An 11,731-nucleotide genomic window follows, 5' to 3' on the forward strand; every position below is an offset into this window, starting at 1 on the left:
CCCCCCAAAAGTACTTAGTCTGTGCCCAAATAAAGTTTAAACAATCTAGCTGCACTGTTTCCAAGTGTGTAGTATCTAGGGTCTGATCTTCAAAAGTACAACTAAACAAACTTGTACCCCAATTAGACAAGTTTAAATAATAATTTGATGGTGTTATGTTTTCTATGAAGAAGGATACAAAGTAGAGTGGTAACTTTCATATATGGCGGAGAAGGGGGCCATGCTCTCACAAAATGAATGGAGTCAGATCTTTGTAATAGTTTAATAACTATCATGAATATTGGAGACACGTCATATAATTTCGAGTTAGTGCCGAGTATAGGAATATCTAGCAGTCTATTTTATAAGAAAATATTTTCTTTTATATGAACCTATTAATGAGGTAGATGAAGTTTTTTTGTTTTTAATTCATTTTTCTTAGGCACATATTCAAGGGAGCATACTAGTGTTTGGTAAAACGAGATGATTCCGCATCAGGTTTTTGTTTTTAAAGATGAAAGAGCTGAAAAACCTTGTTTTGTCACAGCAATGCCATCCAGTTATTCAAATTTTTTGAGATCGTAATTCAAAAATTACATTGTGATTTAGCTTCAGATTTTTTTTTTTGTAATGACCTTTGAATTGACAACTCATTAAAATCTTCTGTAGTTTGGATAAAAACAAAACATTTGAAATCATCTAAATTGAAAAAATCGTGTGTGTCAAAATCTACCTCCTACTCCCTCACCTACCATGCCATGTTCAACTCTTGTACTTGAAAAGCATTGAAAAATTTAAGTTCTGTTAATTTCAATCCACTTTCACCAAAGTAATATTTTTTGTGAGAAAGCCATAATCTCATCAATAATGCCTTTAAAAAAATTCAACAGAAAATATGAACTAGTAACTGATCATGATAAGAAAATAAAACCCAGAAAAAGCAAAGTTTCTGCTCTGCTAAGGCAGAGCAACTTCTGTCTTCAATGTGAAATCACCATAGTCTCTTGGAAGTGGTTTCTCTTTCAAAGCAGTTTGCTGTCCAGAGGGTGCAAAAGGCCCATACAAGTTTATTCTTCCAAATAGGAGGATGTAGAAAAAACTCAGATGTCAGAAACGATCCAAATATTTAGTCAAAGTGATTATGAAATAGGTTGCCTCCTTCATCCAGGTGTGGCCAATTTAAGAGTTTGAGGAAGATATTAAAATTGTGGGTAAATTCAGGGTAGATTGAGACATTGAAGCTCTGGCACACAAAGTCTTCTGTCATAGGGAACATGGAACAAGTACGTTTCCCCCCAGGATTTCTTTTCTGGCCTTGAGTCTAAAATCACATGATTTTTTGGTACTTGTTAAAAATGTGGCCCTCTGTAATCCCAGTACTTTGGGAGGCCGAGGTAGGCAGATCACGAGGTCAGGAGATCGAGACAATCTTGGCCAACATGGTGAAACCCCGTCTCTACTAAAAGTACAAAAATTAGCTGTGCATGGTGGCGCGTGGCTGTAGTCCCAGCTACTCGGGAGGCTGAGGCAGGAGAATCGCTTGAACCAGGGAGTCAGAGATTGCAGTGAGCCGAGATCGCGCCACTGCACTCCAGCCTGGCGACAGAGCGAGAGTCCATCTCAAAAAAAGAAAAAAATTGGTTGAGCATGGTGGCTCACGCCTGTAATCCCAGCACTTTGGGAAGCCAAGGTGGGCAGATCACGAGGTCAGGAGATCGAGATCATCTTGGCTAACATGGTGAAACCCTGTCTCTACTAAAAATACAAAAATTAGCTGTGCATGGTGGCGGGCGCCTGTAGTCCCAGCTACTCAGGAGCCTGAGGCAGGAGAATGGCGTGAACCCGGGAGGCGGAGCTTGCAGTGAGCTGAGATCGCGCCACTGCACTCCAGCCTGGGAGACAGTGAGACTCCATCTCAAAAAAATAAAATAAAATAAAATAATAAAAAAAGTAATAATAATAATAATAAAAAGTGGCCCTTAAACTTGAACTTGCAGACAGCCTGCCTCAAATGGTTGGGCTGCAGCGGGGGCGTGTCTCCCCACGTCTCATACACTTCCAAGGCCTCTCCTACTACCTCCCCTACCAAGACCTGGGTCACTCCAGTCATGGCCGTGGATACGACCATATTCTAGGACGCTGAACTGCCAGAGATGGACGGTATCAGACTTCTCAAGGCTGCCTCTTTCCCTTTCCTACCGACGAACACACCCACACTGCCTCCCATAATGTGAAGTGACTTGTGGATACAGTCTATTCGTATTTTAGAAAGTGGAGTTGAATGTGTGTTCATAGCAAACTAGTAGAAACAGCCCACGACACAGGGAACATTGCAAACACAGAGCTGCATACAGGAAAAGTCGAAGTGTGGATCTCATCTACTGATCAAGTTAAACAAACATCACTGAGTTGCCATCAGGAAGAGATTTATTTGGTTTGAAGTAGTCTAAACACAGGCATAGTCCAGTGAAAATGAACAGGTTTCTTGAAAATTGATGTAGAGCTGAAGTGCTGAAACTCGCTCACTGAAACATTCCCACCTGACACTAGTGCCTTATGACCCTCAAGGTAGATAAGACATTAACAAACAAAAGCACACAGAAACACCACCAAGACCTGATTTCTGCCTGTTTCCACTCCCAATCCTATGCTTAGCTACCTTTGGGCTCTTAAGGACCCTCTCTGCGGAGGCGGCGGGCCAGTTGCATGTCTCGGGGCATAATTGTGACGCGCCTGGCATGGATGGCACACAGGTTGGTGTCTTCAAAGAGCTGCACCAGGTAGGCCTCGCTGGCCTCCTGCAGGGCGCCAATGGCCGCACTCTGGAAGCGCAGGTCCGGGCTGATGGCCTGGGCGATCTCGCGCACCAGGCGCTGGAAGGGCAGCTTGCGCAGGAGCAGCTGCGTGGACTTCTGGTACTTTCTGATTTCCCGCAGTGCCAGGGTGCCAGGCTTGTAGCGGTGAGGCTTCTTGATCCCTCCTGTAGGCGGCGCCCTTTTTCCGGCGGCTTTGGTGGCCAGGGGCTTCCTGGGGGCCTGCCAGGCGGTGGCTTTGCGGGCGGTCTGCTTGGTGCGCGCCATGTCGCGGGGCCTTAGCCTCTCCCCTGTCCTTGGGCTGAGCCTGGCCGGCTGCAGGCGGTGCTGGCGTCAGAGAGCGAGGGCAGTGGTGCTGTGGACAGGATTCAGAGAGCCTGTGAGTTGAGATCCATGCGCATGACTCTCCCACACACTTAGCCCCTGCCAACCCAGCCCCACACTTACCAGCTCTCAGGTCTGTGGGTCGGAGGCCGTGCTGCTTAGTCTTCCCGGAGGGTCCTGGGTTTCCTTGGTCTACAAAGCAGCAGCCAGGAATCTCCCTCGCAGGCAGTCTCTTTCTGACTGGAGATCTCTGTGGTCTCAGTAAAACCCTGCGTCTTATAAGGAGCTCGGATGATTGGATTAGACCCACCCAGCTCCCTTCCATTGTACTTCCTGCTTCACTAGATCCTCAACCTAATCAGGGCTGTGAAAACCCAATCAAGTCCCCGGGTTCTGCACACACCCAGTGGAGAACGAACCTTCTGGAGTGCGCCTTGTGGGAGGGATGGTAGGTGGGTGGGTCACCTAAAGTTCTAGGTGTGAAAGAGAGTCTGAAAGCTTATATTTCTCCATCATCATGGAAATATTGACAGTGAAAAATTTTTTTTAATAAAGTCGAAAGTTAGCCAACTTGCACATCTGCTTCAAAACACCAATGCATGAGATCATGAGATTTTATCAGTTCCTTTGAGAATGAAGTGTTCCGGGAGCGGGGCGGGCGGGGGGCTATGGAAATTTGAAAAATTTGAAATGGTCACTTCTCTGTCAGGGATTCTCCTCTGACATTTTCTCCCCAAAAGTGACACTCGTGAAAATCTCGTACCCTCCAGCAGGTTTGGCTCCGGATAAGCCAAAGCTTTCCTGAGAAAAGAATCACGTGACTGTCGCTGGTTCTCCCCCTCAGCCCCCTCAAGCTCCTTTTCCCCTATGAAGGTGGAAGGGACACCTGAGCTGAGCTATCCTGCCGTTGCCCATGATGGGAATGCCACGAGGTCCTGAGAAGCCAGCTTTGACCTCACTGACCTGCTGACCCGAGGTCACAGCAGAGCTAAGAAAACATTGAATATATTTTGTTATTTCAATATTTGTAGGGGTACCTGTGGTTTCAGGTTCCATGGATAAATTGTGTAGTTGTGAATTCTATTCAAATGTACTGCTAAAAGACTTTTGTGATACCTATAGTAGAAATTAGTGCCCAATTCAATGTAGGTATGGCACACAGAACAATAGTTTCCATGTTATCAGTACTTACAAAATAAGTTCGTATTAGTGTTTTAAGATTCGAGCTTATTATTATTTTGTTGTTAAATTTTTTAAAATGTGTTTCAATAGCTCTAGGAGTACAAGTTGTCTTTCGTTCCGTAGATGAATTGTATAGTGCTGAAGTCTGGGATTTTAGTGCACTTATCACTCAGTTTACATTTTACTCAACAGGCAGTTTCTTCCTCCATCACCCTCCTCTCACCTTCCCCACTTCTGAGTCTCTAATGTTTAGTATACTACACTGCATGCTTTTGTGGACCCATAGCTTAGCTTTCACTTCTAGGTGAGATGGTGCACTATTTGCTTGTAGATTGCTGAGTTACTTTACGGAGAATAATGGCCTCCAGTTCCATCCAAGTTGCTGAAATGACATAGTTTCATTCCTGTTTATGGCTGAGTAGCAGTCCATGGTGTATATGTTCCTGTTTTCTTTTTGTTTGTTTTCTTTTGTTTTATTATTATTTCAATAGTTTTTGGGGAGCAGGTGGTGCTTGGTTACACGGATAAGTGATTTAATGGTGATTTCTGAAATTTTGGTGTGCCCATCACCTGAGCAGTGTACACTGTACCCAATGTGTAGTCTTTTATTCCTCACCCCTTTCCACCCTTCCATCTAAGTTCCACAAGGTCCACTGTAACATTCTTATGTTTTTGTGTTGTCATAGCTTAGCTCCTGTTTATAAGTGAGAACATATGATGTTTGATTTTCCATTCTTGAGTTACTTCACTTAAAGTAATGGTCTCCAATTCCATCCAGGTTGCTGGGAATACCATTATTTCTTTCCTATATTTGGCTGAGTTGTATTCAGTGGTATATCTATACACACACACACACACATACACATCTATATAACATTTATATATATATATATATATATAACATTTTCTGTATCAACCCGATGATGGGCATTGGTTGTTTTTTTTTTTTTTTTTGAGATGGAGTCTCACTCTGTCACCCAGGCTGGAGTGCAGTGGCACGATCTTGGCTCACTGCAAGCTCCACCTCCCGGGTTCACGCCATTCTCCTGCCTCAGCCTCCCTAATAGCTGGGACCACAGGTGCCTGCCACTACGCCTGGCTAATTTTTTGTATTTTTAGTAGAGGCAGGGTTTCACCATGTTAGCCAGGATGGTCTCGATCTCAGCCCATTTCTGAGCCCTTGGTGGAGAGGTGTTGTGGTCATTTGGAGGAAAAGGGGCACTCTGGGTTTTTGAGTTTTCAGGGTTTTTTTGTGCTAATTCTTTCTTTTCTTTTTTTTTTAAGAATTAAAAGAGGCAACATGAATTTCTTTTTTTTCTCAGAATTGAAACTGATGAATATCAACATCACTTAGTAAAGTTCAGGAGAAAAAAATCAAGTTAGATATGCAAAAATGTGATATGAATGTGATAGGAGATGTTATTCTCTGAAGCTTAATTTCATCTGAAAGAAATGTAAGAGAAAATAAAAAGCATTGTCAAATTCTTTCTTATCTTTGTGGGTTTATCTAGCTTTAAGCTTTGAGGTTGCTGACCTTTAGATGGGGGTTTTGGTTTTGTTGTGGTTGTTGTTTGCTGTTTTTTTTTTTTTTTTTAAACACTCTGGCCACTCTTCTGTAGGGCTGCTGCAGTTTGCTGGGTGTCTGCTCCAGATTGTAGTCACCTGGGTTTTTCCCATACTTGGAATTATCACCCTTGAAAACTGCAAAACAGCACAGATGGCATCTTGCTTCTTCCTCTGGAAACTTTGTCCCAGGAGGGTACTAAACTTGTTACTGGCTTGAATGTATATGTAGGAGGTGGCTGGTTACAGTGCTTGGGAAAATCTCATGCAGTTGAGGGGAATAGTATCAGGGACATACTTAAGCAATCTAACTGCTTTTTGGTGGAGCAGCTGTGCTGTATTGGGGATCCCTTCAGCTCCTGATCCATTAAGGCTCTCCAAGGCCCACAGGCTGGACCAGCTGAGATGCCTGAACAGTCATGGTGGCAGCATGCCCTACCCCATGGGCACTTAGACTCAGGGAGAAATTAGAACTCTGCCAGCTGTAGAACAGAGGCAGGTATGGCTGGAGGCCCTGGCTGGGAGGACCCACCCCACAAGGAGCAGTGGATTGGGGTCCTGCTTAAAGAAGCAGTCTGGCCACATTCTGGGAAAGCAGCTGTGCTGTGCTGGGGGTACCCTACCTCATCCCGACCATTTGGACTCTCCAAAGCCCACAGACCGAAACAGCCGAGTTGACCAAACAGCATAGATAGCAGCTTGGCCCTTTCCTGGGGTCTCTGTCCTGTCTCAGGCAGGCTCCACCTTGTTTCTTGTGGCTGGCTAGAATTCCAAGCCAGTGGATCCTATCTTGTGAGTTGCCATGTAAGTGGGGCCTGCAGATTGAAGCTGCTCAGCCCCCAGGATTTAGCCCCCTTCCTAGGGTTATGCACAGACCTTCTGCCTTGCCTGAGCTGCAGATGCCCTTGCCAGGGATCCCGAGGCCAGAATATGTAAAGCTCCTGGGTCTCTGTACATGTTCGAGCAGCTGCTCTGTGGAGACTCCACACAGCTGTGTGCATCAGATCCAAGGCGCTGGAGACACGGGCCTATAAGGGGACCTCCTGATCCACAGATTGCAAAGATCCACGGGAGAAGTGTGGTTTCCCGGGGGCACGCAATCACTCACTGCTTCCCTCCACCGGGGGTGCGGGTTCCCTTGGCTCTGTGTTGCTCCAGGGTGGACCGTTTCTCCACCCTGTTTTTCTTTTTCTTTTTCTTTCCTATTTTTGGCTGAGTTGTATTCAGTGGTGTATATACATATATATAAACATTTTCTTTATCGACCTGATTGATGGGCATTGGCTGGTTTCTTTCTTTTTTTTTTTTTTTGGGACGGAGTCTCCCTCTGTCGCCCAGGCTGGAGTGCAGTGGCGCAATCTCGGCTCACTGCAAGCTCCGCCTCCCAGGTTCACGCCATTCTCCTGCCTCAGCCTTCCGAGTAGCTGGGACTACAGGCGCCCGTCACCACGCCCGGCTAATTTTTTCTATTTTTTAGTAGAGATGGGGCTTCATCGTGTTAGCAAGGATGGTCTCGATCTCCTGACCTCGTGATCCGCCCGCCTCGGCCTCCCAAAGTGCTGGGATTAGAGGCGTGGGCCACCGCGCCCGGCCCATCCTGCTTTTCTTCATTCTCCATGGCTCAGGTTGTTTTCCTACGTAGTCTCAATGTGAGTACGTGGATATTTCAGTTAAAGGTGCTGCATTCACTCGCCTCTCTTCCTCTCTGTGAGTGCCACAGACCAAAGCTGCTTCCGATTGGCCATCTTGGGGCCCACTCGTCAGTTGATGGGCACTTAGGTTGATTTTATATCTTTGCAATTGTGAATTGTGCTGTGATAAAAATATGTGTGCAGGTTTCTTTGATATAATGACTCCTTTTTTTTAGGTGTGTACCCAGTAGTGGGATTGCTGGATGGAATGGTAGATCTACTTTGAGTTCCTTGTGAAATCTCTACACTGTTTTCTGCAGAGGTTGTACTAATTTACATTCCACCAGCAATGCCTAAACGTTTCCTTTTCACCACATTTACGCCAACACCTGCTGTTCTTTGACTATTGAATAATGGCCATTCTCGCTGGGGTAAGGTGGGTGAGAAACTCAGCTGTTTTTCATTGTGGCTTTAATTTGCATTTCCCTGATAATTAGAGATGTGAAGCATTTTCCCCTGTTTATTAGTTATTTGTGTGTCTTCTTTTGAGAAATGTCTATGCATGTTGTTTGCTCACTTTTTAATGGGATTATTTGTGTTTTCTTTGATTTGTTTCAATTTCTTGTAGATTCTGGATCTATCAGTCCTTTGCCAGAGGCATAATTTGCAAATAGTTTCTCCCATTCTGTAGGTTGTTTGTTTACTCTGATGATTTATTTTGCTTTGGAGAAGGTTTTTCTTTTCATTAGCTCCCACTGATTTATTTTTGCTTTTTTTGAATTTGCTTTTGGGGTCTTTGTTATAAGTTCTTTGCCTAGGCCAATGTCTAGAAGAGTTTTCCTGGTTTTCTTCTAGAGTTTTTATTGTTTCAGGACCTAGATTTAAGTCTTGAAGTCACCTTAAGTAAATTTTTGTGTATGATGAAAGATAGGGATCCAGTTTCCTTCTTCTGTGTGTGGCTATTCAATGTTCCCATCACCATTTATTCAATAGGGTGTTATTTCCCCAGTCGATGTTTCTGTATGCTTTGTCAAAATCAGTTGGCTTTATTTTTGTTTTCTCTATTTTGTTTCATTGGTCTGTGGATCTACTTTTATGCCAATACCACATTGTTTGGCATAGCCTTTTGGGATACTTTGAAGTCCGGTAATGTGATGCCTCCATATTTATTCCTTTTCCTTAGGATGGCTTGGCTATCCTAGCTGTTTTTGGTTCCATATGAATTTTAGAATTTTTTTTTTCTAACTCTGCATAAAATGACATTGTTTTTTGGGAAGAAATTGCATCGAATCTGTAGTTTGCTTTGGGCTGCATGGTTTTTTTTTTTTTTTTTTTTTTTTTTTTTTTTAACAATACTGTTTTTTCTAATCCACGGGCATGGAAAGTATTTCTGCTCGTTTGTACCATCTATTACTTCTTTCAGCAGTGCCTTGTAGTTCTCCTTGTTGGGATCTTTCACTTTCTTTTTAAAGTATATTCCCATATACATATGTAGCTACTGTAAGAGGGATTGAGGTTTTGATTTAATTCTCATCTTGGTTGTTGTTGGTGTATAGCATGCTATTAATTTGTGTGCATGACTTTTGTAACCTGAGATTTTACTGAATTTACCTATAAGGTCTGGCTGTCTTTTGTAGGAGTGTTTAAGGTTTGCTGTGTATACCATCAGATCACCAGGCAACAGAGATAGTCTGACTAGCTCTTTTCCAATGTTAATACCTTTTATTTCTTCCTCTTGCCTGATGGCTCTAGCTAAGAATTTTGTGCTCAATTTATAGAAAAGTTTTAGTTTTATGCAAAATCGGGCAAAAATTAGAGAGTTCCCCTATATCCTTTCCCCCACATAGGCATAGCCTCCCTCCGGTATCAACTCTCTATCCCAGATTGTATGTGAGTTACAATCATTGAACCCACATTGACCTATTATTATCACTCAAAGTCTGTAGCTTACATTAGGGTTCACTATGTTTTTGTTGTACATTCTATGGGTTTGGACAGATGCATCATGACAGGCATCCGCAACCATAGTGTCCTATGAAATAGTTTCACTTCTCTAAAAATCTTTTGTCTCTAGCTTCTCTATTCCTTCTTTCAACACCAACCCCTTCCAACCATGGATCTCTGTATTTATTTATTGGTAAATCTTGTCTACTGACATTTCATATTGTATATACTTGTTAGGTACAACATGATGTATTATATACATTTTACAATGTCAAAATCTAGCTAATTTTTACATAGTTATTGTAGTTTTGTTAAGAACACTTCACATTCACTCCTAGCATTTTTCAAGAGCACGGTATATTGTTAGGTGGAGTCACCACGCTGTAAAATAGATCTCTTGAACTTATTCCTCCCACGTGACTGAAATTTTGTATATTTTGACTGTCTCCTCAAATACCCCACCCCTGCCACCCCAACCCATGGTAACTATCATGCTACTGTCTACTTCTATAAGATCAACTTTTTTAGATTCTACGTAAGATTGAGGTCAAGTAGTATTTGTCTTTCTATGCCTTGCGTATTTCACATAGCATAACATAGCATAAGGATCTCCAGGTTCTTCTATGTGTCCTTATTTTTTTAGGCTATTCCTTAAGTAGCCTTAAAATATAAGAACACATAGATGAACCTGGAGATGTATTTTGTTGTGTATACATATCACATCTTCTTTATCCAATCATCTTTTTTTGGACACTTATGTTGATTTTATATCTTAGCTATTGTAAATACTGCTGCAATAGACATGAGCATACAGATAGCTCTTCAGTATACTAATTTTATTTCCTCTGGATATATATTTAGCAGTGTGGCATTGGTGGAACATATCGTAGCTCTATTTTTAGTTTTTGGAGGAACTGCCATACTAGTTTCTGTAGTGGTTGTACTAATTTGCATTCTCACCAACAGGGCAAGCGGTTTCCCTTTTCTTCGCATCTTCATCTACAGTTGTTATCTCTTGACATTTTCATAACAGTTATTCTAATGGGTGTGATGTAATATTTTATTTTGGTTGTAGTTTGCATTTCTGTGATGGTTAGTGATGTGGAGCATTTTTCCATACACCCACTGGCCATACCTTTCTGTCTTTTTTTAAATAAATGTCTCTTTAGGTCTTTTGGTTATTTTTATTTTGGATTTTTGTTTTCTTCCTATTGAGTTGTTTGAGTTTCTTAGGTATTTTGGAAATTTATTCCTATCAGATATATGGTGTGCAAATATTTTGTTCCATTCTGCTGGTTTTCTCTTCACTCTGATGATTGTTTCCTTTGTTGTGCAGAAACTTGTTAGATGTAATTCCTTTTGTCTACTTTGCTTTCGTTGTCTGTGTTTTTGGGTTATATCTAAAAGATCACTGGCCTAACCAGCGTTGGGGATGTTTTTCCCTACGTTTCTTGTAGTAGGGTCATAGTTGAGGGTCCTGCTCTGAAGTTTGAAAGAGATTTTAGTGTATTTTTGTATATGCTAAGAGAAAACGGTGTAATTTGATTATTTTGCATGTGGATATCTAGTTTTCCTGTCACCATTGATTGAAAAGACAGTCATTTCTCCATTGTTGTTGTCACCTTTGTGTAAACTCCGTAGGCCGTACATGTCTGGATTGACTTCTGTGGCCTCTATTCTGTTCCAGTGGTCTAAGTGTCTGTTTTTAAGCCAGTGTTATTCTGCTTGGGTTACTATCATTTTATAGAATACTTTGAAGTGAGGAAAGCACAGATCTTTTTATTTTCTCCGCAGTTTGCCCTGTGACCTCACTACTCAGAGAAATGTCAAAAGAGATGTTGATTTTTCACTTTTTTTTTGAGACAGAGTTTCACTCTTGTTGCCCAGGCTGGAGTGCAATGGTGCGATCTTGGCTCACCGCAACCTCCACCTCCTAGGTTCAAGCGATTCTCCTACCTCAGCCTCTCGAGTAGCTGGGATTATAGGCATGCGCCACCATGCCCGGCTAATTTTTGTATTTTTTTTTTTTTTTTTTTTTTTTTTTTTTTTTTTTTTTTTTTTTTTTTAGTAGAGATGGGGTTTCTCCATGTTGGCCAGGCTGGTCTTGAACTTCCGACCTCAGGTGATTTGCCTGCCTCAGCCTCCCAAAGTGCTGGGATTACCGGCATGAACCAGCATGCCTGGCCAATTTTGCACTTTTTAAATTTTATGCTTGTTGTTAGGGCAGAGTGATGACGACTAAGCTCCATCCACGCCACCGTGAACACTGGAAGTTCATTTGATTTTTTATTATAC

General features: G+C 42.4%; 1 protein-coding gene across 1 annotated transcript; it reads right to left on the reverse strand.

The window, feature by feature from the left end:
* Window positions 1–2,522: 2,522 nt before the first annotated feature.
* Window positions 2,523–3,692, reverse strand: LOC117980226 (histone H3.Y). Its single transcript, XM_034959758.3, has one exon. It carries the CDS (start codon window positions 3,057–3,059, stop codon window positions 2,649–2,651), a length of 411 nt encoding a protein of 136 aa, XP_034815649.1. The 5' UTR covers window positions 3,060–3,692; the 3' UTR covers window positions 2,523–2,648.
* Between the last annotated feature and the right edge of the window lie 8,039 nt (window positions 3,693–11,731).

Source organism: Pan paniscus, chromosome 4 (assembly GCF_029289425.2).
Source record: "Pan paniscus chromosome 4, NHGRI_mPanPan1-v2.0_pri, whole genome shotgun sequence".
Lineage (NCBI taxonomy): Eukaryota > Metazoa > Chordata > Mammalia > Primates > Hominidae > Pan > Pan paniscus.

Coding starts and splice junctions, on each gene's coding strand:
- LOC117980226 (XM_034959758.3), bottom strand. CDS start 3,059: ATGGCGCGCACCAAGCAGACCGCCCGCAAAGCCACCGCCTGGCAGGCC.